The sequence below is a fragment of the Urocampus carinirostris genome, chromosome 20, assembly GCF_059441175.1.
Source record: "Urocampus carinirostris isolate Australia breed hairy pipefish chromosome 20, RoL_Ucar_1.0, whole genome shotgun sequence".
In the NCBI taxonomy this organism is placed as follows: domain Eukaryota; kingdom Metazoa; phylum Chordata; class Actinopteri; order Syngnathiformes; family Syngnathidae; genus Urocampus; species Urocampus carinirostris.
Genome location: NC_142368.1, coordinates 28231608 through 28258513, shown reverse-complemented (window position 1 = coordinate 28258513; position 26906 = coordinate 28231608). Strand labels below are relative to the sequence as shown.

Genomic DNA, 26906 nt, shown 5'->3' with positions numbered 1-26906 from the left:
CAACCAGATCAGGGTGGCCCCTGCCGACTGCCCGAAGATGGCTGGGATGGGCTCCAGCACCCCCGCGACCCTACTGAGGATAAGTGGTGCAGATAATGGATGGATGGATGGATGTTCAGAGCTACAAATATATTAAATAAAAATCACAGCTCTATTTGTAGCTCTGCAAAAAACATGATTAACACAAGATTTTTTTTCTTTTAATGGTACAGGAGAAATTGGAATATTGGCCTTGAAAACTGCTTAAATTTGGCCATGAAAAGGTGTATGAACCCTGTCTCATGCTAATATACAAAATACTAACATCAGGTCTAACCTGCCTCATTGCAAAAAATGTCATGTGGCATCAGATAATTAGTTTTTCCTTTACATTTTTAGTCAATATGATGAAATATGCATTCTTATACAGTCATACCGCTTTTGGGAACGGATCAATTCGTTTTTAATTATTTCATATTGGAAAAATGTGTTTAATACACGAGCAGTTGAAGCTACATCCATGATAGTGGAACAAATTAAGCTTGTATAAACAGCTACCACAATATTCATTTCTAGCGCCGAAATCATGTTTGCACAATGATGATTAACGATGACATGAATTTTATCTCAATAGGACTTAGAAAAAACTTTACTTCTTGAACTGAAATATGATTCTTTGACAAAACTATTTTTCTCTAATTTACTATAATGGGCCATTAGAAATTATGACGATTAAGATAAACGTCGGTTTTAACCTTTATAAAATTTGACAGCCAATTAAAAATATTGTAAAAAATTTGGTACATCCGTGTATTTTTGATTTTTAGAATTTAATTTAGTCAATAGTTAATGCTGAGAATGCAGGTATTTGAGCCCGAACCAGCCAAGCCCGACCAATTAATTTGATGTGAAGGACTGAGCCCGAAGCAAACCTGAATTTTGATATTTTATTTGTCAGGATTCTGGAGAAGGTGCGGTGTTTTTGGCCAGGGCTCAGAGACAAAATGTTACCTCTAATTTGAAGCAAAAACTACAACAAAACACTCTAGGGAAGTTGAAAAATCACAGAACGCCAGCCTGATAAAATAAAATTATTGACCTCCAGAGCCGTCATTGGCAGTGAGTGTGTTAAACAAGTGTGGATCCCAAAAGATGAAGGTCAAGCGAAGGACTTACAGTGATGGGTTTTGGGAGGGTGTCATCAGGGCACAATTTGCTGAGGGGCCTCCCGAAAAGCTGAGTCTTGGCCTCTGATTGAGAGGCCTTGCTGATGAAACTAGAACCTTTCCTCAGTTTCTTTACCAAGTTCCACTTTGTTACTGCTGGGAACAACGTCATGTTAATTTGCCATTTTTCCAGACTATAAGATACACATAAAAACCCCAAATATGCCCGAAACTCGAAGGTGCGTCTGTTTCATATAAACCAAATTGTTAATTGTGTTGCCCTATTGGGCAACTGTTTTTCTTTAACAAACAAGTTAGTGTATTTAAAATGTAATACATTGCTAAAGACTGATTTACGTTCATTATAAAGTGGTCTACATTATTTTTTATTTTGAGCATTAAGTTGAAAAGTGAAGTAAAAAAAAAAATTGTAATTCTGGGTTTCTCGTGTCATGGAGGCTCAGACAATGGCTGACAGGACTGTTGCCTGTCCAATTCATACTCATCCATGTTGAAGGATTAATAAGGCAATGCTGTAAGTTTGTTAAAAGTGTTTATAAACAACTGTATCTTGTAATAGTTCAGAAAGATATAAAGTTAATGCAGTTTATTTCCATGAACTTATTGGCAAATGGCCTCAATGCATTGTATTGTACTTCTGCAGTTTCAACAGCCATATAAGGGAATTAAAGCTTCAATAACACGTCCCCTTTGCTAACGGTCCTTCTTCGGTGGTTTAGCTCGGTGTCGTATCAAGGACAGTACAATAACAACGTAGTGAACATTGTTTACAACAAAATTGGATGTAGCACTCCTAGATAAACATGTATTAGAAAGGCATAATTACAATGGAATGCTTCTACATACAGTAAACATTTATGAATGAATGAAACTAATTTAGATGTGGAACTAGATTTCCGATTACCGTAAATTCCGGACTATAGAGCGCACCTGGTTATAAGCCGCACCCATCGCATTTTAAGGGGAAAGCTGATTTAGTCCATACACAAGCCACACCTGTATATAAGCCGCATGCACCCACATCAAAGAAATATGATATTAATCCAAGCCTAACTCCAAGTCCCGCGATTGAAACTAAATGTCCTTCATTGTAGCACACCGCCCAAAAATCCCAGCTGCCTAAATGAACGTAAAATGATATAGGTACTTAAAATTTGTTGCAGAACTGCAGATTCTGGGTGCCCGTTTATAGTAATCCAAGGAAAAAAAGTGTATATTTCCAAAGGTAAGGGTGGGAAAAATATATATCCATTATTGTCCGCCGTGTCCACAAAAACTCACCTTTACTGGTCCCCACTTTCCCATCAGCCCGCGTTCGCTCTGCCCCTCTTTTTTAATTTGCTTGTGCAGAATAAGTGTCTCAAATAAATACAAATAAATACATTACAAAAATATACAGTTGCAAATACATATTACACATATTTACAAAGAAAGACGGTACATCGTGAGAGTTTTCAAAGCTTTAATAACAATAATATAACTTTCATCCTAAACCGTGTCTTTGGGAGGTAGCCTCACGCTACTAAAAACACGCTCGCACATCTGCATATAAGTCAGTTAAGGAAATAAATGATGTGTTCGTCAGAATCACGGCAGACCATCCGCTTCTTCCTCCTTGATAATGACATCTAAGTTGCCTTTCTCAATGTCGGAAAGAAACCTTATTATGATAATGTCGCCCCACGCTCCCTTACTTCAATACACCCCAGCAATATGCCCGTTTGCATTTGACCTAGAAGCTGCGTCATGAGCCTAATTTTGTGCAATTTGCACGGTGAGGGTATGTTTACGCTCAGAAGTTGTGATCTTCCTCGGCGCATATATTCCACCGGTCTAAATCTTACCTTACATACTCGAGCGCCGCTGGCGGCCGTTAAAAAAATTACATAAATTGGCCGCATCTCTGAATAAGTCGCAGGGTTGAAAATTTGGGAAAAAAGTAGTGGCTTAAAGTCCGGAATTTACGATACTGTTACTCACTGTATTGCGGTTTACTTTTCCCATTTTCAATACTTTGTGGATTTTCAGTGGGCATTGTATTCTGCATTCTGATTGGCTGGACAGTCGTCCCGTCATTTTTCTGTCCGTGTCTGTCTGTGCATCAAATATTTTGCGGTCTAAGTTGCACATGCACGTAAAACAGTTTGAAGAAAGTCCAAAACGAATGTGCTAGTCTTTGTCAAGTTTGAGTTTCTCTAAAGGCCACCATGTCAATAAAACACTCCGGACCCACAAAAACATGAAAAGCATTTGAAGATGCTTTCAGTCGCCAACGAAGTTGGTCTACTCGACATGCTAAAGCTGTGCTTCTCAATTATTTTCTAATTATGTGGCCCACCCCACTATTTGAGAAGAACTGTGCTAAAGAAGTTCAGCCGATTTCAAGCTGGTAATATTTTCAGTTTTGCCTTTCTTCAAAATACAATTAAGACAAACTTCTCCAAGACGTTCCAACGTATATTTATTTCATCTTACTTTGTTTCTAATGTGCTCAAAGTCACCGTTAACTGCGGTCGACGTTAGCGCATAAATGCTACTGTTTTGCATAGAATGCTAACACGGCTGCTATGCAACTTTCAAAGGCTTCCAGATAAATGAACTGAAACATTTTAACTTTTTGTGTGTGTAACGTTTATAGATATGGAAGTGAAACACACACTGTTCAGTCGTTGGTGCTTAAAATGAAATGGTCTGGTGTAAATCTTGCTTTTAATGCAAAATATATCCATCCATCCATTATCTGCACCGCTTATCCTCAGTAGGGTCGCGGAGGTGCTGGAGCCCATCACAGCCATCTTTGGGCAGGGGACATCCTGAACTAATTCTCATATATATATATTTATATATATATATATATATATACACATAAGATTATTTTTGAAGAAAGTTGTAACGTGAATTGTTCTGTGTTACTTTGTGCATATTAACTTGAGAAGGGACTGCACAATACACAAAGAGGTAAGTATTAGTTTCAGGAGCGAGCAGCAGCAAGTCAACTGCAGGAGAGAGAGTGGGAAAGGTGAGAGGAGAGAGAGTGGGAAAGGTGAGATGGCACAACATTCATTTGGACAGGTAACTTAAAATTAGTTTTACCTGGTTATATCAGTATCAGAAATTATTTTTCCCCCATTTTATTAACACTCCACTTATTGAAACATGAATATTTTGTTTGTTTGTTTGTTTGTACATGATTCAATTGTTTGTTTGTTTGTACATGATTCAAATTGAATCTTTTCTTCCGGCGCCGTCACGAATGGCAGCCACTCCAGCAGCTCCCGTGTTATTTTCGATTGTTCTCGATTGTTCTCAGCTCAGGGATGCTGCTGGAAATGTGAATTTCCCTTCGGGGATGAACAAAGTATCTATCTATCTATCTATCTATCTATCTATCTATCTATCTATCTAAAGGAAGGTAAGTTTTTTTACACCACATTTTTTTTCCAATAGCATCCACATGATGGCGACAAAATATAATCCGAATTTAAGTGCACTAAAGTATTGGTATGATAGTTCATGTATTTTTTTCGACTCAATGTTTTTACTGAAAATTTTTGTATCACCAAGAGGCACTTAATATTACACACTATCCCTTTAATCTTTCATTATTTTTTCATAAGTCCTGCCCCAAAAAAAAATCAAAAGAGAAGAATATATTAATAATATATCGTCACACAGCTAGGTTAAATGCAAAACTAACTTTTTAGGGCCAAGCAGCACAAGGGAGGGAAGAAACCAGTCATACAGGGGAGTATTTAAAACTAGGACAAAGAGAAGGAAAGGATATAAAAATGATTTAAAGGAGAAAACTTATATATTGGACTTATGTTAAGTAAAATAATGGCTGCAAAGCAGAAAGCATTGTCTATCCTGAAAAGAATCTGTAACAGTCCTTTAAAGCTTGGGCATTTTGTGTTCCGCAATGCCAATGTTTAGTAGAGACTAATGGTATTTTACCTTTTGTTTTACACATTTTAATTTATATTTTTAGAGGTTCTGTGTTATTTCAGTCTACATTGGTTAGCAGTTGAATTGTAAATTTTTAAAAGTTATTTTATTTATTAGTTTATTTATAGCACTGAAGGGTAAATATTTGTCACTTTTATTATGTTAAAAAAATTTCAAGGGATTCTGTGTTGCTTGACTTTAAAGTTGGTTAGCATGTTACAAGTTCACTGTAGAGTCAAAAAGTAAAGGTAATATATTGGTTAACAAAATCTGAAGGGCTCTATGTAGTGAGCCAAGCTAAAAGACGGTTCTCTAAAAAGAAAATTCCTATCACCAATAAGGTGCACGAAAAAATTCAATACCTGTCAACTTTTATGTTTCCCCATATTTTTTTTTTTATCATACAAAAATGTTTATACGGGGGGTGGGAGTCTTATTTCTTTGTTAAACCGAACTAGTCTTGTCCATTTCTGCTCTAATTCAAATTGTCTACTTATTTCACACATTTCTATGGGAAATACTGGCACAATGTAATAGCAAGATTTTTTTGAAAATGCTAATTTTACAATGGAGAAATCAATTGTAAAAAAAAAATCTCTTTAAAGTACAGTATTTTAATTTGTAAAACAAATGCTTGAGCCTGTAAATTGAGTCTGATCTTTGGTTTCAATGTGTATTAGAGTATTTGAGGTGCTGTCCAGAATTTGAAAATCTTCTGACTTAAATCATCATTACAGCATCTGTTGAGCTGCTTGTTTTGCTCTCTTTTTTGGAATTTGGGTTGGCGTTCGGACTGTATTTGAAACAGTCCTTTACTTACTTTCACCATTTTCATGCTACACAAACAAAAAAACGTGAGCACAAGCATGAAATGACTCTCCACGTGCCCTCCCACCTTTCCTGCTTTTTACTGTGTTGCAAGTGCCTAACAGCCAGCGTTGGGCAAGTTACTTCAAAAAAGTAATTAGTTTGTAGTTGTTCACTATTTCTTCCAAAAAGTAACTGAGTTAGTAATGGAATTATTCTACGGTTAAAGTAACTGGTTATCAGGGAAAGTAACTATTTCTGTTACTTTAAAAATAAGTTGAGCATTGTTAGCACAAACTTAACAGAGAAAATATTATATTTTCAACATTTGGGACACCTCAAACATCGCACCCAACCTTCGATAAATAAATAAACATTTCTACTTGTAGGGATGTGACTGTTGCAGCACCTTTTTTGAACGCAAGACCCAAAAATTAGGGATTACCGCATTTATGTTCAATAAAATATGAATTTTCATTTTTTTAAGACTTATTTATTGCAATCGTTGCTCTTCCAGTAGTTTTCATTACATGCGCCTTATAGTGCGATGCAGAATATTTTGACGGTGCGACACATAGCTCATTAAATATGGTATTTTGGGGGGGGTTTAGACTCTCTAAACCACAGGTGTCAAATATGCAGCCAGAGGGCCAGAGCCGGCCCACCAAGGATTTTAATGTGGCCCACGAGAAGGCCCAATCCCATTCCTCTCACTTGGCCCTGAGAACCCTCCAGTGAGGTCCCTCGATAGAGGAGTGCCCTCCGTGAGTGGAGTGCAAAGTGGAGATTGTCCCCTAGGAAATTGGACGACACTTGCAAGATTCCACCCCAGTCCAGTAGATGGCCGTAATACGAATTGGCTGTAGACCTCAGTGACGTATTGGTCTACGTCACATGTAAACAACTCGAGTCTCAACCTGTGGTGTGTCAGTTGGAGAGTTCGTGCAACGTTAAAAATTCCCGCTACAGCTGTGAAAGCTCATCACCTTTTCCGTGTCTCCAATCAACGGAGGAGAAATGTGCTATACTGAAGACAGCTTCGGCGCTATGTAGTGCTGATTCATCTTTAAAAAAATGACCCGTTCGGTCAAATACAGTAAGGGTTAACATACAACACACGTTCACATAATACCCTATGTTTGTGTAGACTCCGCTTTCAAAAAGTCAAGGAGTGCATCGTGCTTCATTTTTTTTCTGGGTGATTTGGGGTTTGGCGCCGGATTAGAAGATGCCAACGACGTGCCCGGTGGTGTGGATGGTGTGGTAGCTGTGATGGTGACCAGCTCTTCCACGGGACGTTCTACAGTGGCCTTTAGGTTGGATGGAAAAAACAAGAATTACTTAATGCTGGTGTATTGTACAAAAACATTTGTGTATAGGATGCTCAACAAGTTGATGTGAGACAGGAAATTATAGGATGTGTTCTGGATAATTATTTGATAGTGAATAGATACACAAAATTGACATGTTATTTTTATGGCTGTAAGAGCCTTCTATTGGCCAGCATCACATAGGCTTTAGAATTGTCTCCACATTTGAACAACATTTTGAGAAGGTAATTAGTTTACTTAATATGTGTTTACAGAGAAGGCAGTGGACTATGTGATAGTAACTTGTTTCAACTGTATTTCCACGTAAAATTCGGAGACATTACTCGTGATGCATGATGAAAACTAATGCATTCTGATCTCACATGAAAGAATCATATTGTAAATAAAACACGACACCCGAAATTGTGTAGAGTAAACAAGCGCATATATCCAGAACGTTATTCTGACTATGCTCCTTTAGCGACTGGGCATGAAGATGTAAAAGCACGACTCGTTTAAGATACAAACAGGGATGGGCTGAACCGTGGTTTTCTGCACAGTTATCCTACTTTACAGTTTGTAGCGTGAAGATTTTTTTTTTGGCAGCTCCCTCGGTAGACTTGTGCACTTCGTAAAGTAGCGATTTTGCAATGTTCATGTTTTAACGCGAAAATACGATTTTCTATTGCATTTATGTCTAACTAAGATATCTCAATACATTTCGTTGCAAATAGATGCGTGGTTGTGGAAAACTACTTACATTTGTGCGGTTCCTTTCCAGGCATGTTTGTTGATATTGGGAATTCGCAAAGCCTTCTGGGTAGTCACTTCGCCGCCAAGTGAGGTAGAGAGCTCCCTAGGTCTGAAGTGGTTATGACATGGTTTGAGGGCACTTCTCCCTCGGTCTTGAGAGTATCGGGACACACCCCATTTTCACGTGAACGCGCAAAACCGAGTGACTAGGGCACATAGCGAGTGAAAGTGCGAAGAATGGGACTTTCTTTCTTTATCTATTTTTCTTCTCTTTTTGTCTCTTTCTCTCTCCCTCTCTTTTCCCCTTTCTTATTCTCTCTTTCTCGCTCTCTTTCTTTCTCTCTTATTCTCTTGTTCTCCCTCTTCTCTTTTCTCTCTTGCATTCTTTAGTTTTCTCTCCCTTCCTCTCTCTCTTTCTTTCACTCTGTCCTTCATCCTCCCTCCGTTCTTTTTCTTTCTCTCTTCCTCCATCCCTCTCTTTTTCCCTCGCTTTTCCACTTTCTCCCTCTTTCTTTCTCCATATCTTTGTTTTTAGGCTCTTTCTTTCTCCCCATCTCAGTCTATCTAAGTCTTGCTTTCCCTCCCTCACTATTTTTCTCTCTCTTTCACAGCCTCTCTTCTTATTTTCTTTCTCCTTCTTTCTCTCTATCTCTATCTTTATTCCTCCCTCTATCTCTCTATCTCTTTCTTTATATCTCTCTATATTTCTGTTTCTTGGTCTTTCTATATTTGTCTATTTCTCTGTGTCTTTCTTTTTCTCGTCATATCTTTTTTTCTCTGTTTGTGTGTCTCTTTATTTCTTTGTTTCTTTGTTTCTTTCTTTCTTTCTTCTTTCTTTTTTCTCTGTTCTTTCTGTTCTTCCTTCCTTTCTATCTTTCCTTTTATCTTCCTTCTGTTCTTCCTTTTTTTCTATCTTCCTTTCTATCTTTCTTACTTTATTTTTTTCTTATTTCTTTTTATTCTACTGATTTCTTTTTGAACTGGTGGCCCGTGAGCTGTATTGAGTTTGACAACCCTGCTTTAAACTGCAAGGTTGTCTACCTTTTCCCTCCTATACAGGCAGGTTTTTTTCTTTTGTGAGCAATTAGGAATGTTCGCAAAGAGGAAGTTGATCTACACTCACCAAACGTCTGTGCAAGCTTGTCCTCTTGGTTAATTAACACAGCTGGAGAATTCCCATCACCCTGGCAACAGAATAAATCCCTTTTTGACTGTGAAATGGGAACAAAAATGCTTGCTTTGTTGTTAAGGTTACAGTTGTATGAAAATGCACGAAATATTGAATGTGACGGTTCATTTCCTTATTCCTTCCCCTTCTCTCATTGTCTGCATGCTATCCTCATTAAAATACAGAAACTTCAATGACCATAATATCTTACTAGAACAGTTGGAAAAATGGATTGGTCTCTCAGGAACCGTCCTCTTATGGTTCAGATCTTACCTCACAGATAGGACGCACTGTGTTAAATATGGTGAAATGACATCTGAGCCCTTTAGTGTTACCTGTGGTGTTCCACAGGGTTTAGTACTTGGCCCCCTTCTTTTCAGCATTTACATGCTTCCATTGGGTGATATTATTCGCAAGTATAATATCAGTTTCCATTGCTATGCAGATGACACTCAACTATATCTTCCGATGGGGGAATCTGCCACACTAAACTGTTTTTGGAGGCCTGCCTCACTGAGAAAAATGAATGGATGTCACTCAACTTCTTGCGCCTTAACTCTGAAAAGACCGAAATGCTAGTTATTGGTCCATCTAAATGCCGTGACTTGTTCTCAAAAATGTCTCAAAACAATGACAAATGATCTGACCTTTCAAACACAGGTTAAGAATATTACTAGAGCAGCTTTTTTCCATCTTCGCAATATTGCTAAAATTCGCCCTATGCTGTCCCAGTTCGGTGCGGGTTTTATAATTCATGCGTTTGTTACCTCCCGTCTCGATCAATGTAATGTACTTCTCTCCGTCCTCCTGAAGTCCAAAATCAAGAGCCTTCAGCTAGTAAAAAATGCTGCAGCGAGGCTTTTAACTAAGACAAGAAAGTTTGATCACATTACCCTGATTTTAGCTAACCTGCATTGGCTCCCTGTTAGCTTAAGATGTGATTTTAAGGTTCTGTTGGCAGTATACAAAATCATGCATGGACTTGCTCCCTCATGTCTTTCAGATATAATTTCCCCCTATGTTCTGGTCCGGAGCCTTTACTCTGAAAATGCTGGTCTACTAGTGATTCCAAGAGCCAAGAAGAGATCCGCAGGTTTGAGAGCGTTTTCCATTCGGGCCCCTGTGCAGTGGAATGCTCCTCCCCCTGAGATTCGATCTGCAACCTCAGTGGAAATGTTTAAATCTAAGCTTAAAACACACTTCTATTCTATTGCATATGAATAACCTATATTTTATGTTGACAATATCTTTGTATGATTTGCCCTCATGTAGGTTTTAGATCAGATGATGGTGTCATAATAGTCTTTGGTTTGCAATAATCTGTGGTCTGTGCATCCCTTCTAGACTCCTTGTGATTAAGGGCTATACAAATAAACATGACTTGACTTGAAACATTTTGATTAGTGAGAAAATCAGCAATGTGGGGCATGTTACTTTAAAAAATAGTTATAGTTACTCACTATTTCAAAAGTAACTAGGTAGGTAACTGTATCACTCTATAGTAAAAGTAACTAGATACCAAGAAAAGAAACTCTTCTCTATTATTTAACTTTATAAATAAAGGGTCTATGAATTGTGTTTTTTGTTTTGAACATAATAATTATAAATTCGTTCGAATATTTTCTTTTTATCGACTAAACAAGGGAGTAACAACGTTATGCTCACGGGCACCAGGTAGCCCCCTAAAAACTCCTGAGTAGGCCGAGGACAGGTTCTAAAAATAGTTCACCAGTGATGGGTCATTGTAATTTTAGAGGACAATTGATACCTGGCATATTGTTTTAGTGGGTGTCTGGGCCTATTTCACTTTGTATAATTACAACCTGGTTATAACATAAATTGTTATTTTACGAATACTTATTAATCTGGTAGTCCTTCAAGCTAATCAGTAACAAAAAGTCCCTCTCAGATTTTAAAAGGTTGCTCTAAATCAGGGTTCTTCAACCTTTTTCAAGTGTCGAGCTACTTTTTGCTACTTATTAATGCAAAGGGCAACCAGTTTCATATCGATTTCTAAAGTAATAAATAATAACTGTGCCGTGCGTCTGGTTTGCAACCAGTTCAGGATGTCCCCTGCCCACTGCCCGAGGATGGCTGGAAAGGGCTCCAGCACCTCCGCGACCCTACTAAGGATAAGCGGTGCAGACAATGGATGGATGGATGGATGGATAAATAATACTTACTAGGTGGTTACTATGTTATTATTACCAGGTTAACTATTGGAAGTAAAAAAAGAAAGAGCAAAAAAGACAGAAAGACAGGAAGAGAGAGAAATACACTGAGAAAGAAAGAAAGAAATGTCACAGACCAGAACGGACACAGGACTCAATTGCATGCGTTTCTTAGATTTTATTGAAAGAGAGTGAGATTTTAGGCTTGCTTGATTGCTTGATCCGAGGACTGGCGGAGAGCGGAATCGAGCAAGGCGGGGATGGCACTTCCGTGTCGGAAGAAGGCAGAAGAAGGCACGTCGTTTGACCAGGGCTGGAGATCACAGGCGATGTCGAGTTCGTAATAGTGGTCGTAGGCAGGCGTCAGGCAGAACAGGCGTAGTCAGGTTCAGAAATGGGTCGAAAACGGGGATCAGGCAGAAAACAGGTTTAACAGGGATGGAGTCGGACGAAAACGCTCACTGAGTGAAAACACAACAGCTCGCAAACGATCTGACAAAGTTTGAACAGAGGACAGGGGCTTAAGAAGGGTGTGGCCACCATTAGCTTGTCCAGGCTGTTGGCGTCAAACAAGCTGCCACAGGGGTTCCAAATAGGGCAATCATGACAAGAAAGAAAGAAATAAAGAAATAAAGAAGGAAGGAAGGAAAGAAAGAAAGAAACACCGGAGACCGCTTTTTTAAAATTATCTAAAAATTATGTTAAAAATCATACTCACATCATAGTTGACACACAGCTCCATGCCGTCTTCATTTAGAGTCTTTGTCTAAATGATAAATGATATTTAAAAAAAGATAAGTTTGAGTTTTTTAAACATGTTTGATTTGAGGAGAAAAAGTGAAACCTACTGAAGCGCCGACGTCTAAAATCTTCATGAGGATGTCAGGAACAGAAGGAGCACCAGCAGCCTTCACTCTTGCCTCTTGGATTTTACTGCCCACAAAAAAAAAAGACTTTCAACCAGGGATCTCATACTAAATTGACTTGGTGGCCACCATAGCTAACGTTTGGCTGAGGTTGGGCCCAATTGGCTTTTCAAACAGAAACGCTCTGAGGCTCTGATTAAAACATTCCACTGTTCTCTAACATCTTTTTTTTTTAAATATTGCTTTACAAAATAAGATTTAAAAATATGTATATATAATTCTAGAATTGATACGAAAATAAATTAAACAAAACGTAATAAATTCCTCCGTAACTTGCGTGGGCTGCACAGAACATTTAAGCGCATGTGTCAAACCTGCAGCCCGCGGGCCAGAACAGGCACAAGAAAAAAGGGGTTGCAGTTTGAAATATGTCCACGTTTTTCTCTATTATTCTCTTTTTTATAAATCTATGTCTCTCTATATCTCTGTCCTTCAATCTTATTCTCTCTCTTCTTCTTTCTTTTTTCTTGCTTTTTCTCTCTCTCTCTTTTTCTCCATCTCTCATTCTCACCTTTACTTATTTTTCTTTTTGTCTTATTATCTCTCTCTTTCTCTCCCTCTATCTTTTTATCTCTCTGTCTGGTGGCGGGTGTATGTTGGGGTCTGGCATACCTCTCCCACCAGAGGGGCCCAACCTGCGTTTTGAACCGGGCACAGGTGTGTCCATTTATCACACCTGTGCCCAATCATTCTGAACCCTTTAACAGGACATTATTTCAGCAAAACTTTGTCAGGTCATCTTGTCATTTTATTCTACCACAACCATACCAGGTTTGTTACTTAGCCCATTGCAGTTTGTAGTTTAAACTTTGTCAAGTTTGTTTTTTGTTTCAATTTCTTTTTGTTTGGACAATTTGTTAGTTTAGTACCCATTTGATAGGTACATTGGTTCTGATTTTGTTTGTAAAAATCCTCCTCCTTTTGAGAACCACTGCCTCCCCCACATGGGTTCATCATCACTACCAAAACATAACATTCTCATTCTTATTTCTCTCTCTCTCTCTCTCTCTCTCTCTCTCTCTCTCTCTCTCTCTCTCTCTCTCTCTCTCTCTCTCTCTCTCTCTCTCTCTCTCTCTCTCTCTCTCTCTCTCTCTCTCTCTCTCTCTCTTCCCCCCCAAGCTAAAATTAGTTTGACACATTTGCATTAGAGGGACAATTATTTATATATAAAGAAGATGTTGTGCGGATAAATGAGTGCTAGAATGCACAAGGAAGAAGAAAAAATTGTATAGTGACCAAACTACACCATTTTTATATTTGTCCTGCCTTTTGTTAGTTTTTACTTTAAGGTACTTGTAGAAGCAAGCTTGACATTCAGCTTATGTTTTGTGAAACAAATGCACATTTTCTTGACATACGATTATTTTAAAATTGCATGTTAATATAATAGTTTGTCATGTTTCGCTTATTTTTTAAATCAATATTGTTTCTATAACAAACTGATGGATAGAGATAAAGGATCGAAAGACAAACAAATGGAAAAAAGAGAGAGGATGAGAGAGAAATAAAGATGGTAAGATTTAGAGAAAGAGAGAGAAAAAGGAAAAAGAGAGAAAGAAATAGAGAAAATACACAGCTCTAGTTTCTTTGCGTGTGGCACCCGGGTCCCTCTACATCAAGTGGACATATTTCAAACTCCAGCTCATTTTTTTCTTGCGCTTTTATCGCCGTTTTCCCTTGGGGGGGCTGATCTGGCTAGCGGCCTGCATGTTTAACACTAGTGTCTATGGGAATATCTAACCTTCACGATGATAGAATAAAAGAAGGCTTGGTACCTGCTGAGTGTCTGGAACCAACGAGCTTTCACAACAGGGTTGCTGCAAAGAGAAAAATGGCATTGATCGCCACTTTCTAAATAAAGGAGGAAGGAAACCACGTGGCCTGTCACGGGGTGTAAAATGGAACTGGGGGCAGGAAGACAACGTCATATAATGTACGTTCCCCCATCACGAAAGCCCCTTGGTCTTTCATATCTATTTGTGGAAAAAGGGATTTTTTTTTAATTTAATTTTTCACATTTCTTGAATCTTGACATAGTGGAACTGTGATTTAGTTATGTAATCAAATTGGTCAGATTTTGTTAGCCTCTCTGGTATGCAGCAAATGCTTAACACGGTTAGCATCAGTTTGAATTGGCATAAACCCAAATTATTCCCACTGTAAGTCAAGTCATGTTTATTTGTGACGCCCTTAATCACAAGAAGTCTCAAAGGGCTGCACAGACCACAATAATACCATCCCCTAATCTGACACCGACATGAAAGCAAGAAAAAACTCGAAGCCTCAGCATGTGGAAAATGAAGAAACCTTGAGAAGAGGGGCCATGAGGTAATCCCCATTCCAGGATGACCAGGCTGTAATGGTTATTGCAATACACAGACATCGTCAGCATAATCCTTCCTTTTGTCATGGTTTTGATGCCTGCAGTCCCTCTTTTCCCCAAAAGATGGCAGCTTTACCCTATTTTCCAATGCTTCATTTTTCCTCTCCCCAGATGTTTCTAAATTGACAATCAGCCACCTCTGCTATAAATACCTCAGGCTCAAACCTCACTTTGCCCAAACATTTTGATTCCTGAGGACTCTCTATCACCAAAACAACAAGCGTCTTCTCACACAATCTCCTCCTTCAATTACCTCCAAGTTCCAGTTCTTCCACTCCAGGACCTGCCACTCCAACCCTCTTCTTAAAGGTATTCCCAAGTCTCCTTTGAAGATTCTCTCCACCCCAAAATCCCCCACTCAAGTCTCCCTCTCAAGTTTTCCCTCCTCATCCCAAGACCTGCCACTCCAACCGTCTTCTTAAAGGTATCCCTAAGTCTCCTTTTTAGATTCTCGCCACCCCAAGATCCCCTCTCGAAATCTCTTCAGCAATACTGGACCCACACCCCCTTCACACTTCACACCGCGCTGAGCCACCTGGACCACCGGGGGAGCTACGTCAGAATGCTCTTTCTGGACTTCAGCTTAGCCTTCAATACCATTATCCCGGAGATCCTGGTGGAAGAACTCTCTCACCTAGGACTCTCTTCCTCCATCTGCCACTGGATAATGTACTTCCTCTCGAACCGCCCACAGTCCGTGAAACTCTGCAACCACGTCTCTCCCACCCTAACACTGAGCACTAGCTCCCCCCAAGGATGTGTACTAAGCACCCTGCTTTTCACCCTCTACACCTCCAACTGCTCACTGACCCACCTCACAAACACAATTGTTAAGTACATCGACGATCCCAAAACTGTATGTAAAAAAACCAATGTAAATATTTTCGGCCTCTTCATGCCAACACTTTCTTGTGTAAATATTGTGTAAATTATCTTTTATCTTTTTTTTTCCTCAGTTAAGTGTGAAACTGGAGTGCCACGTCCAATTTCGTTGTCACAATATGTTCAACCCATTTTGTAACAATGATAATCAAGGTATATTCTATTCTATTCTCGTCGGTAAAGTATTTGTTCCTGTTTAAATAAATGTCCCCCTAGTGTCCTGCGTTATAACTAGTGTGTATATATTATTATTATTATTATTATCATTATTGTCTTGGAATAATTATTTTCAAAACATTTTTGCTTGTGTAAGTTTTCTCACTTGACATTTTTTTTAATTTTTATCTCATAAATTAAGAAATATAATCTAAAGAAACATTGTAAAATTTAACTGAATACTACAAATAACTGATGAAAAAATAACATCATTAATAACACCCATTTGACTTCCGGTTCCGGTTTCCAACATGGCGGCGCGTGTTTACGTTGCGGCTGATTGTTATCCGGCTATCCTACTATTTACCACTGTCCTCCTGCTTTCCTTTTTGGATACATGCGTGGCCAATAAGACCTACAGTCGGGAAGAGCTCATCCGACTAGGTGGGTGTCTAAATTTCGACTTTTCGGGCACTTTCTATACCACCCACGACATCCCAAATGAGCTCCAAAGGGACTCGGGTTCGCCCTGCTTTCCCGCTCCACCGAAGAAAAAGAAGAAAAATCGGAGACGAAGACGGCGAAAAGATAGAAAACAGAAGCGAGGATGTCGTGCAGGGAAGCGTGTGAAGTTGATGGAGCAACGACATGAAGATCTGTCTAATCCAACCATCATTTCTTCGTCGATTCTGCGAGTCAACCGACACCCGAAGCCCATCGCACACAACCGGCATCTCGTGACGATCTCTACAAAGGCTACAGCTAAGTCAAATGATTCAAAGCTAAAATTTGGTCTTTTGAATGTTAGATCGCTCGCTCCTAAAGCTTTACTTGTAGATAATATTATTCGCGATTATAAACTTAACTGTATTGGTCTCTGTGAAACGTGGTTACGCCCGGATGAGTATTTAGCTCTAAATTATGCTTCTCCCCCAGATTACGAGAGCAGCCATATAGCACGCACGTTGAAAAAGGGTGGCGGTGTCGCGCTCATTTCTGAAAAAACGCTCAAATTTACTCCTCGTACCTCTAATAATCACAAGTCGTTCGAGGCTCTTGTTATGAGGTCCTCTCCATTGTCAATCTATGTGATAACTATCGCACACCAGGACCATACACAACTTTCTTAGACGAATTTGCTGAACTTTTGTCTGAACTAGTAACCTATGCAGACAAAATTATAATCATGGGGGACTTTAACATTCATATGAACTCCCCACTCAGTTCACTCACTGTTGCGTTTCAGTCTATAATTGATGCTTTTGGTTTTAATCAACTGGTTGATTTGCCAACCCATAAAGATGGAAACACGCTCGACTTGGTTCTGACTCGAGGAGTTTCAACCTCAAACATGGCGGTGCTATCGTGTACTACAGTTATCTCGGATCATTATTTAGTTACATTTGAGGTGCTAGCTAAATGTAGAACCAAAAAAACTGAAGGATTCACCGGACGCAATATAAGCACGGGCACAGTTTCTGAGCTCTCCGATATTCTTCCAGGAGCAGTTGCGTCCTTTCCTTCCTACATAGGCTCTATCGAATCACTCATAAATGAATTCAATGCTACCCTGGCTAGTGCCCTGGATTCAGTAGAATATAGAATAGAATAGAATATACCTTTATTGTCATTGTTACAAAATGGGTTAACATATTGTGACAACGAAATTGGGCATGACACTCCAGTTTTACACATTCACAGTGAGGTATGAGCCAAGAAGATAAAGGAACAGAGAAGATAAGGTTATAAAACAAGGGGGATAAGGCTATAGTTATCATTGACATGGTATTTACACAAGAAATGTCGGCATGTGGGATGTTACATACAGTGTTGTCGTGATACCGTTGGTATCGTAAGGGTTGTGCAATATTGCATTTGGTGCAAAGTCATCATAGTGCAAAAAATAGTCAGCATATGCATTGGTGCAAACATAGACAACCTAGTGCAGAAAAAAGGAAATGGTCAGACATTGTGCAAGGTGAGCAGTAAACGTAGTGCAGTCGACATGTGCAAGAACATAGACATTAGTACCATTATATTCGTATGAGGTAGTGTTGGCACAAGTTTTCAGGTTTTTTGTGCTGTGTCTGTTTTGAGCAGTGAACAAACATAGTGCAGACAGCATGTACGTGAGTACCATTTTACATTCGTGTGAGGTAGTTTTTTGCAACAGTTTTCAGTTTTTTTGTGCGGTGTCTGTTTAGGGTGGTAATGGCTGTGGGGAAGAAGCTGTCTCTGAGTCTGTTTGTTTTTGCTTTGTGTGACCTGTAGCGCTTGCCGGAAGGCAGCAGGTCGAAGAGGTGGTGGCCGGGGTGAGAAAAGTCCATGATGATGTTTTCTGCTCTGCTGAGGTAGCGAGAGCAGGCAATGTCCTCCAGACTGGGCAGAGAGCAGCCGACGATTCTCTGGGCTGTTTTGATGATCCTCTGGAGCTTTTTCCTGTCTGCTGCTGTGCACCCAGCATACCACACCGTGATGCAGTATGTTAGGATGCTCTCCACTGTGGCTTTGTAGAAGGACACCTGCAGCTGCTGTTTTAGGTTATTTTTCCTGAGCAATCTCAGGAAGTGCAGTCGCTGCTGGGCCTTCCCTACCACCGCTCTGGTGTTTGCAGACCAGGAGAGGTCGTCGGATATGTGCACACCCAGAAATTTGAAAGAGTGGACTCTCTCTACACAGTCTCCTTTTATGGTGAGTGGTGCTGGATTCCTGCCATTCCTTCTGAAATCCAGAATCAGTTCTTTTGTTTTTGTGGTGTTCAATATGAGGTGGTTTTCCGAACACCACGTTGAAAGTGACTCCACCTCATCCCTGTATGCCGCCTCGTCCCCTTCAGAGATGAGGCCGATCAAGGTGGTATCGTCAGCGAACTTAATTATAGTATTTGTGGGGTGGGTCGGTGAGCAGATCAGTAGCGCCCATCCAGCTTAAATCACGACCTAAAAGACGCACGCCTTGGTTTAATGATGAAACTAAATCCCTTAAACGAGAATGCAGGAAATCTGAAAGAAAATGGCGCGCTACCAAGCTTGAGGTTTTCCATCAAATCTGGTGTGATAGTTTGTTGAAGTATAAAGCGGCCCTGGCCTCTGCAAAATCAGCCTACCTTTCGAAGGTGATTGCGTCACAAAAGAACAATCCCAAGGTCCTTTTCGACACTGTAGCATCGCTTACAAGGCAACAGACTATCCCAGATAGCTCCACTCATTCTGCCCACAACATAATGGTCTTCTTTACTAAGAAGATCCAAAGCATACAGGAAGAAATCGCTAAAGACAGTATTAATTCAACACATACTAAAGCACTCAAACCTATAGATGCACGACATGGTGGCTGTCCAGGGATTTTGTCCCGTTTTAGTGAACTGTCACTCGATAATCTTAAACAGATGGTGAATACGGCCAAACCGACGACTTGCCAGTTCGACCCGCTTCCAGGTTCACTTATTAAAGGTCTCTTTGGCGTTCTTGCACCTTCAGTTCTAAATATTTTAAACATATCACTCTCCTCAGGTGTAGTTCCAGCGGCTTTTAAGTCCGCCGTCATTAAACCCACACTGAAACGACCCAACCTTGATCCAGAAAACTTATGTAATTATAGACCTGTGTCAAACCTACCGTTTCTTTCTAAAATACTTGAAAAAGTAGTGGCACAGCATTTCTTGTCCGAGAACAATCTCTTTGAATCAATGCAATCAGGATTCAGGGCTAACCACTCTACTGAGACAGCTCTGATTAAGGTAACCAATGATCCACTACGGGCAATGGACTCTGGCGCATCATCACTTTTGCTGCTGCTGGACCTTAGTGCTGCATTTGACACAGTGGACCATAATATCTTGCTAGAACGGTTGGAAAAATGGATTGGTCTCTCAGGAAACGTCCTCTTATGGTTCAGATCCTTCCTCTCAGATAGGACACACTGCGTTGAATATGGCGAATTGACATCTGAGCCATTTAGTGTTACCTGTGGTGTTCCGCAGAGTTCAGTGCTTGGCCCCCTTCTCTTCAGCATTTATATGCTTCCACTAGGTGATATTATTCGCAAGTATAATATCAGTTTCCATTGCTACGCAGATGACACTCAACTCTATCTCCCGATGGAGGAATCTGCCACACTAAACTGTGGAAATTTGGAGGCCTGCCTCACTGAGATAAAAGAGTGGATGTCACTCAATTTCCTGCGTCTTAACTCTGAAAAGACTGAAATGTTAGTTATTGGTCCATCTAAGTCCCGTGACTTATTCTCTAAAACCGCTGTGAACATTGACAATTGCCACATCACACAGAGCGACTCACTTAAAAATTTAGGTGTCATTTTCGACCCCGATCTGTCCTTTCAAACACATGTGAAGAAAATTACTAGAACCGCTTTTTTCCATCTCCGTAACATTGCTAAAATTCGTCCTATACTTTCTCAGTCGGATGCGGAAATCATAATTCACGCGTTTGTTACCTCCCATCTCGATAACTGTAATGCACTACTTTCCCGTCTTCCGATGACCAGACTCAAGAGTCTTCAGCTGGTACAAAATGCTGCAGCGAGGCTTTTAACTAGGACAAAAAAGTACGATCACATCACCCCAATTTTGGCTAACCTGCATTGGCTCCCTGTTAGCCTAAGATGCGATTTTAAGGTTATCCTATTACTATACAAAATCATACATGGACTCTCCCCCTCATATCTTTCGGATCTGATTTCCCCCTATGTCCCGGCCCGAAGCCTTCGTTCCGAGAGCGCCGGTCTCCTGGTGATCCCAAGAGCCAAGAAGTGTTCCGCTGGTTCGAGAGCATTCTCCATCCGGGCACCGGTGTTGTGAAATGCTCTTCCCCCTGAGATCCGATCTGCAACCTCAGTGGAAATGTTTGAATCTAAACTTAAAACTCACTTCTACTCTATAGCATACGAATAACCTAAACTTCTTATATGTAATAACTTGTGAAGTCCTTTGAGACTATTTGTGATTAAGGGCTATACAAATAAAAATGACTTGACTTGAATCCACTGTCCATTGTCACTGATTATAAGGATGAGCTTTATCCCTGATCATTATGTTTATGTTCATGTTTGCGCTGTTACCTCTAATCTGTTCCAAGTCCACCCTCGTTTATTTTGAATTGATGATGATGATGATGATGATTCCAACTTATCCAGTTTCTCTATGCTCTCATCATAATTACCTTGGCCTTTTTGGGTGTTCCATTGAGCTTGATGAATAGCTTGCAGTTTCTCGTCCATGTACTCTGTATTTTTTTCGTCCTCCGCAGATATCGTGCTTTCCTTGCGGCGTCTGAGTTGGCCTTTGTGATATGTTCATTTATGTTAACAACTGTGCCTTTGAGCAGCCTGCCCTGTTTAAGGAGTACAACCTTGTGTTTCGTGTTCACAAATCTTAGAATGACTTCTGTCATGTCAGTGCTGTTTCTTTTGGGTAGTGGGTGACAATCCTCGACTTGTTGGGGTCTGTAGCAATCCCTTTGGACTGCAGAAATGCAGTCACCTGTTGCTCAGTTAACATTACATCCAACACGGAGCCCGGTTCCCCCTCGCTGCCTGCCGTCGTTGTATTTTGAAAGTAGATTTTTTGTTGTTTATCCGTATATATTTTCATAGTATTTTTGTATTATTACAGTAGTTTTATGATTATAGTATTACAGTAGTATTGTTTTTTTTTATATATTTTTGTACTATTTTTGTTGCATTTCGTAGTATTCCCATATAAGAATGTATTTTGTATAGGTGTAGTATTTCTGTGGTATTTTTGTAGTACAGTGTTACTGTACTTTTTTTTTGTAGAATTTTTGTGATATTTCCGTAGGATATTTTTTTAGAATCGCTATAGGTGTAATTTGCAGTATTTCTGTTGTAAACCTCTTGTAGTAGTAGTTTTGTAGTAATATTTCTTTAGTGTTTTTTTTTTATATATAATAGTATTGTATATTTACATTTTTTTAGGATTGCAGTAGAAGAATTAGTGAAAGCAAAGCAGTATTTTAGTAGTATTTTTGTAGATTTTTTTGAAGTATTTCCATAGTATTATTTTTGTAATATTACTGCAGTTGTCTTTTTGTATTATTTTCAAAGTAAATCATTCTGTAGGATTATTTTGTATTATAGTATTACTATAGTAATGCTATACTATTTTTTTGTGTTCATAATGAAAGCAAAATAATATATGAGGTCCCTCTTTTTAAGCACCATATTTTATATTTAGTGTTTTAGTTAATGCGTAATATTTTTGTTGTATTTCTATAAAAGTATTTTTGAGTGGACACACAAAGTAACAATGGGGACAGAAATGTCTATCACTCTTGGGGGGGGGGGGGGGGGGGGGGGGGGGGGGGGGGGCCTAGTGGTTGCGAGGCCCTAGGCAGCCGCACCAGCTGAAGCAGATCGCCTAATTTGCGCGTCTGCTACTTAAGGGTGGGTTTTGGGTTTTGCGGGTGCTGGCTCATTGCATTTTCTGTCTGCATTTTCCGTTCTGTTTTGCTCTGTCCTGTTTTGTTTGAGTCGGAAGAAACCTGTGTTTGCACGTTTTGAGTTAAAACCTGTTTTGTGAGTATCCCCTGGTCTTAGTTCCTGTTTGTCTGTAAGCCTTGTTTCGTTTTGTCCCATGAGTGTTGGACGACTTTTATTTTGCTAAATAAAAGTGCGGATCGTTAACGCAGATGAGTTCTCCCTTCCTGCCTCCGTTGTGGTCCGGTCTCCGCGTGACACTCAGGTAATATTACACACATACTACAGATATACTACAAAGATTATACTCTGGAAACAATACAAAAATACAACTGCAGTAATAGTACAAAAATAAAACTACAGAAGTAGTACAAAAATACAACTACAATAATACTACAGATATATCACAAAAATTCTACGATAGAAATACTACTAATATTGTACTATGGAAATAATACAAGAATATAACTGCAGCAATACGATAAAAGTACAAAAAAAAATACTACAAAATATGACTACAGTAACACTAAGGCTATATTGCAAACATTCTACAATAGAAGTACTACATAAATAATATAGGAGAAACACTATGATGTTGTGATAGGAATGAAATGGACTGAACCATTTCAAGGCAGTGGAATATTGCATTGTTCACATTTTAATTTTGTTTTACTTTTTGGGGGGCGTTTTTCATCATATTTAAGCCTATCCATTATCTGATATTGGTCAAATCATAATACACTACAAAGCCAAGAGGCTGAGTCAAGGTCCTAGCCACAAGGCTAAGCAGTGATCAGTACGAATGCACCGTTCCCGGAGTTACTACAATACCGGGCCGATGCGTGGAGTGGACAGAGCGAGCTCTTATTCCATCTCCTAAATGCAAAATTCAATGTCCTTCATTGAAGCACACAGTCCGGCCAATGAGTCTACAATTGTAACTTCAGACATAGTACACAAATCCAGAACCACAGGAAAGGGAGTCTTTAAGATGCTCTAATTTGGCGTGGTGCTCGGTTTGAAAAGGGTATTGCTTGAACACCCCCTTAAAAACGGGCTGTTTACGACCATGCTACACGTGTATATGACGTTTTATTTCCGTGTTTTTTCTCACTTGAGTTTAGCGAAGACGATGACGTGGCTGAAGAGAAAGAGGTGGCGCTCTCGCCTTTTGCTGCTCACTCCAGCACACTCTTCCAGCAGGAGGTGGCCATTCTCACCGGCGAGGCCGTGAGCAAACGGACGGTGCTCCACCGATACCCGTCAAGAGGAGCTTTTCTCCCTGAACAAGACACAAAAACGACACGGGTGTCAAACTTGAGGGCAACGTGGTGAAAATAACTCTCACGGGGGCTAGACTAGCAGAATTATTGGTAAAAAAAAATTAGAGAATGAAAGAGAAAGACAAAGAGTGGGAACAAAAGAAAGACAGAGAAAGCCAAAGGGAGGGACAGAGAGAAAGAAAGTAATGAATCAAGAAAGCAAGAAATAAAGACAGAGAGAAAGAAAGGAGAAAGAGAGAGAGGGAAAGAGAAAGAAGACAGACAAAAAAGGATAAAGATAAAAAGAAAAAGAAAAAAGGAGAAAGAGATAGCTGGATAAAAGAGTAAAAAGCCATCCAAATATTTGGATTTAAAAAACAACTAAATAGCTAGCTAGAAAGGAGGCCAAAATTTGGCATGATATATGCATGATATATACGATATGATGTAAGCTAGGTAACATACAAAAATAAATGTAAAAAGCTAGCTAAAAAGGTAGCCAGATAGCTTTTTTCCAGTTCACTTTATAAAACCCATAACTTTATAAATACTGTACATGAATAATGTTGCATTTCTTTCTCTTAATTAATTGCTTCAAAAAAGTATCGATACTTGAATACATTTTTGGGGCCATGAAGCCCATCAACTGGAATGTATGAATCAGAATTTTTAAAATAACAACTTATCATGTTGTTGCTATGTTACTACGAGGTTAATTATTAAAAAGTGGGTTTGAATAGCCTCAGTCAATCAATAAAAAACATTTAACTAGAAAATCATGATGACCCAGCACTGATGAGCTATTTTCAGAAAAGGTATGTGTCCATCTCAGCTGTTCTCAGGGGGTCACCCTGGTGCCCACGTGGCATCACATTGGCGACCCCTGCGCTATAATGTCCTTAATTCTTCCTTGTTTTTGAGTGACAGAATAGAAATGAAAAATGCCTTACGGACAATGAAAGGTACGATCAACAAAAGCTGGCCTTTATTTTTAATATAAGAGTGCCCAGCTCGCTCCCGTCAGCTTTTATGCACATTGTTTATGGATTTCATTCTAAGCTAGAATTCAATACCAAGGGGTTTTTATTAAAAATCAGTATTGCAGCTTTATCCTTCAATGAAGAAGACGTTATTTTCCACCCCACAAAAAAAAATTGAAAACCATGGTGGATTAACTTTTTATGTTTTTTTTTGCGCTTGCTATTTGAAATGTGCAAAATAACAATTTTTTTCTCCACCTCTTGTATTTTTGTATATCCTCGTTTATTTTCTCTTTTCAGTTATGTTGCAACAAGCATTGCATCACAGAATTAACAAATCACATGAAAATAAAAAAAGGATGACAGGTTGAAGCCGTTTAGAGACCTGTCCCCCCCAAAATTTTGGACGCTTCTTCAATCAATCACAGTCATTTGTTTATCCATTCAATCACCTTTTGAATCACGATATATACAGTGTTTTACAGTTTTGAGAAATGTTTCCTTTCGTTTCCTTCTCCTCACTCTCTAACAACAATAAAGTGTGTAAAACCTGAGACAACAAGGTATTTTCTCGTGAAAAATTTAAAGTAGGATTAGACGTGAACCATGAGGGAGCCTCAAGAGCCTGACCAGACCAGGTAAGAGCCTTTTCCTAGCTTTTTTGCTGCTCAGATAAGGTCAGCCTGATCAAGGTTGTTCTCCAGTGTCATCTGTTTGGTGATGACCAATATGTCATCACAGCGTTACTCACACCAACCAATGCCATATGGGCGTTGATCACACCAATGTTGCTCCAATGAGCCTACCATATTCACAGGTCAAAGACAAGTTGGACATGGGTATTATGTGTCTTCTTGGGAGGCCATTTCGCGCTCAGCACAAAGCCTGCCAGACAACCTGAGCCCAAACCCGGTGTCACATTCCATTCCGACCCTTTAAACAACCACCTTTTTTAACCTTGTTGCTCAAGAGGTAGAGCTCTCATCTTGGGACCGAGAGGTCGCATGTTTGATTCCCGGCTCCTCCGAGATAATTGTAAAATGGTCCTTGGTCAAGACACTAAACCTCTTATGTCCCCAATGAGCAGGTAGGCGCCTTGCATGGCTGTTGCTGCCATCTGTGTGTGAGTGTGTGAATGGATAAGTGTGAAGCACAATGTAAAGCGCTTTGGGAGGTCTTCAGTGACTTGAAAAGCGCTGTATAAATGTAGACCATTTATTATTTTACCATTTACATCCTTATTCAAGGCTTTTGTTTGTGTTATAAAAAAGCTATCTTGTTATCGTCGTTGTAACAAAAAGTTAGTCGGAATTCAGGTTGATTAAAACTTGTATATTAAACGTTAAGAGTATTCCTTTCACTTATTTGATTATATATTTACATTTTCATCATCACACTTTGTTGATTACACATTTACATGAGTTCGATTTCATCATCACAAAATCACATAAAAAAGTCTTACACTATAAATTTTATATATATTTTTGTCTTTCTCTCTCTCTTGTTTAATAATTTCTGAAGAAAGGGAAATATTTCAAAAGTCTGTCTTAGAACTTCGGACAATTAATATGATAAGTCACAGCTGGGAAAAAAACATAACAAGTAAGTGAAAAAAGTAATAATAAAGTAAGATGATAAATACAAGTAAAAAAGAATTTTGTAACGTTGGCGTGTGTTCAGTTGATAACAAATGTGTCCAGGTCTTCAATCCTCTTAATCAGCCGTGTTTAAGGTTAATTTAATCTGGGAGACTTCCTTTTGTTTGAACAAATACAACTATAATTTGCCATGCAGGTCTATCAGTCCGATTTTTTTTCTTTTGACATGGCTTCCAGGTAATTTCGGCGTTCATTTTGTGAGATTTTTGTTAATGTTGACTTTTTTGTCCTTTAATTTAGGACCTAGCTTAAAAATGGCATGCTCCTCCAATTGGTTGGAAATCCGTAGCAAAACAGATTATTGTATTTTCCCTCCCAATGGAGGATGTAGCGAATATGGGTGGTAATAAAAATTTTCTTACAACTTATTGACCAATTGAATCAAAGTGCCGTGTTTATTCTTTTCAAATTTGTCTCACCTTTATGGAGCACCACATACGTTTTTAGATCATAATGTCAAGAAAACGGATGAAAAACCTTTTTTAGTTATTCTGAAGGGTGGCTTCACACACTTCTCATCTCATCTCATTAGCCGTACCGCTTATCCTCATTAGGGTCGCGGGGGGGCTGGAGCCCATCCCAGCCATCTTCGGGCAGTGGGCAGGGGACACCCTGAACTGGTTGCCAGCCAATCGCAGGGCACACAGGGACAGACAACTCATTCGCTCATTCACACCTAGGGACAATTTGGACCGGCCAATTCACCTGAAATGCATGTTTTTGGAATGTGGGAGGAAACCGGAGTGCCCGGAGGAAACCCACGCAAGCACGGGGAGAACATACAAACTCCGCACAGAAAGTCTGGAGCTGGATTTGAACCCACGACAGGTTCCCATGACATGAACTGTGCCGCACAAGCGCTAACCACTGCGCCGCCGTGCTG

At 39.5% G+C, this 26906-nt stretch overlaps 1 protein-coding gene and 1 non-coding gene across 2 annotated transcripts in view; both read right to left on the bottom strand.

Annotated features, from left to right (window-relative positions):
* The window catches only part of tagapb (T cell activation RhoGTPase activating protein b), a 54366-nt gene that overhangs the window by 10154 nt on the left and 17306 nt on the right, over positions 1–26906 (bottom strand). Inside the window, 8 exon segments of the mRNA XM_088325665.1 lie at positions 1156–1298; positions 1351–1390; positions 7149–7228; positions 9105–9165; positions 12039–12086; positions 12169–12253; positions 14022–14150; positions 23238–23405. Coding sequence (XP_088181791.1) covers positions 1156–1298; positions 1351–1390; positions 7149–7228; positions 9105–9165; positions 12039–12086; positions 12169–12253; positions 14022–14150; positions 23238–23405 — 754 coding nt within the window.
* On the bottom strand, positions 22921–23106 carry LOC148346797 (U2 spliceosomal RNA). Its single transcript, XR_015848370.1, has one exon. It is a non-coding gene; the product is annotated as a U2 spliceosomal RNA (small nuclear RNA).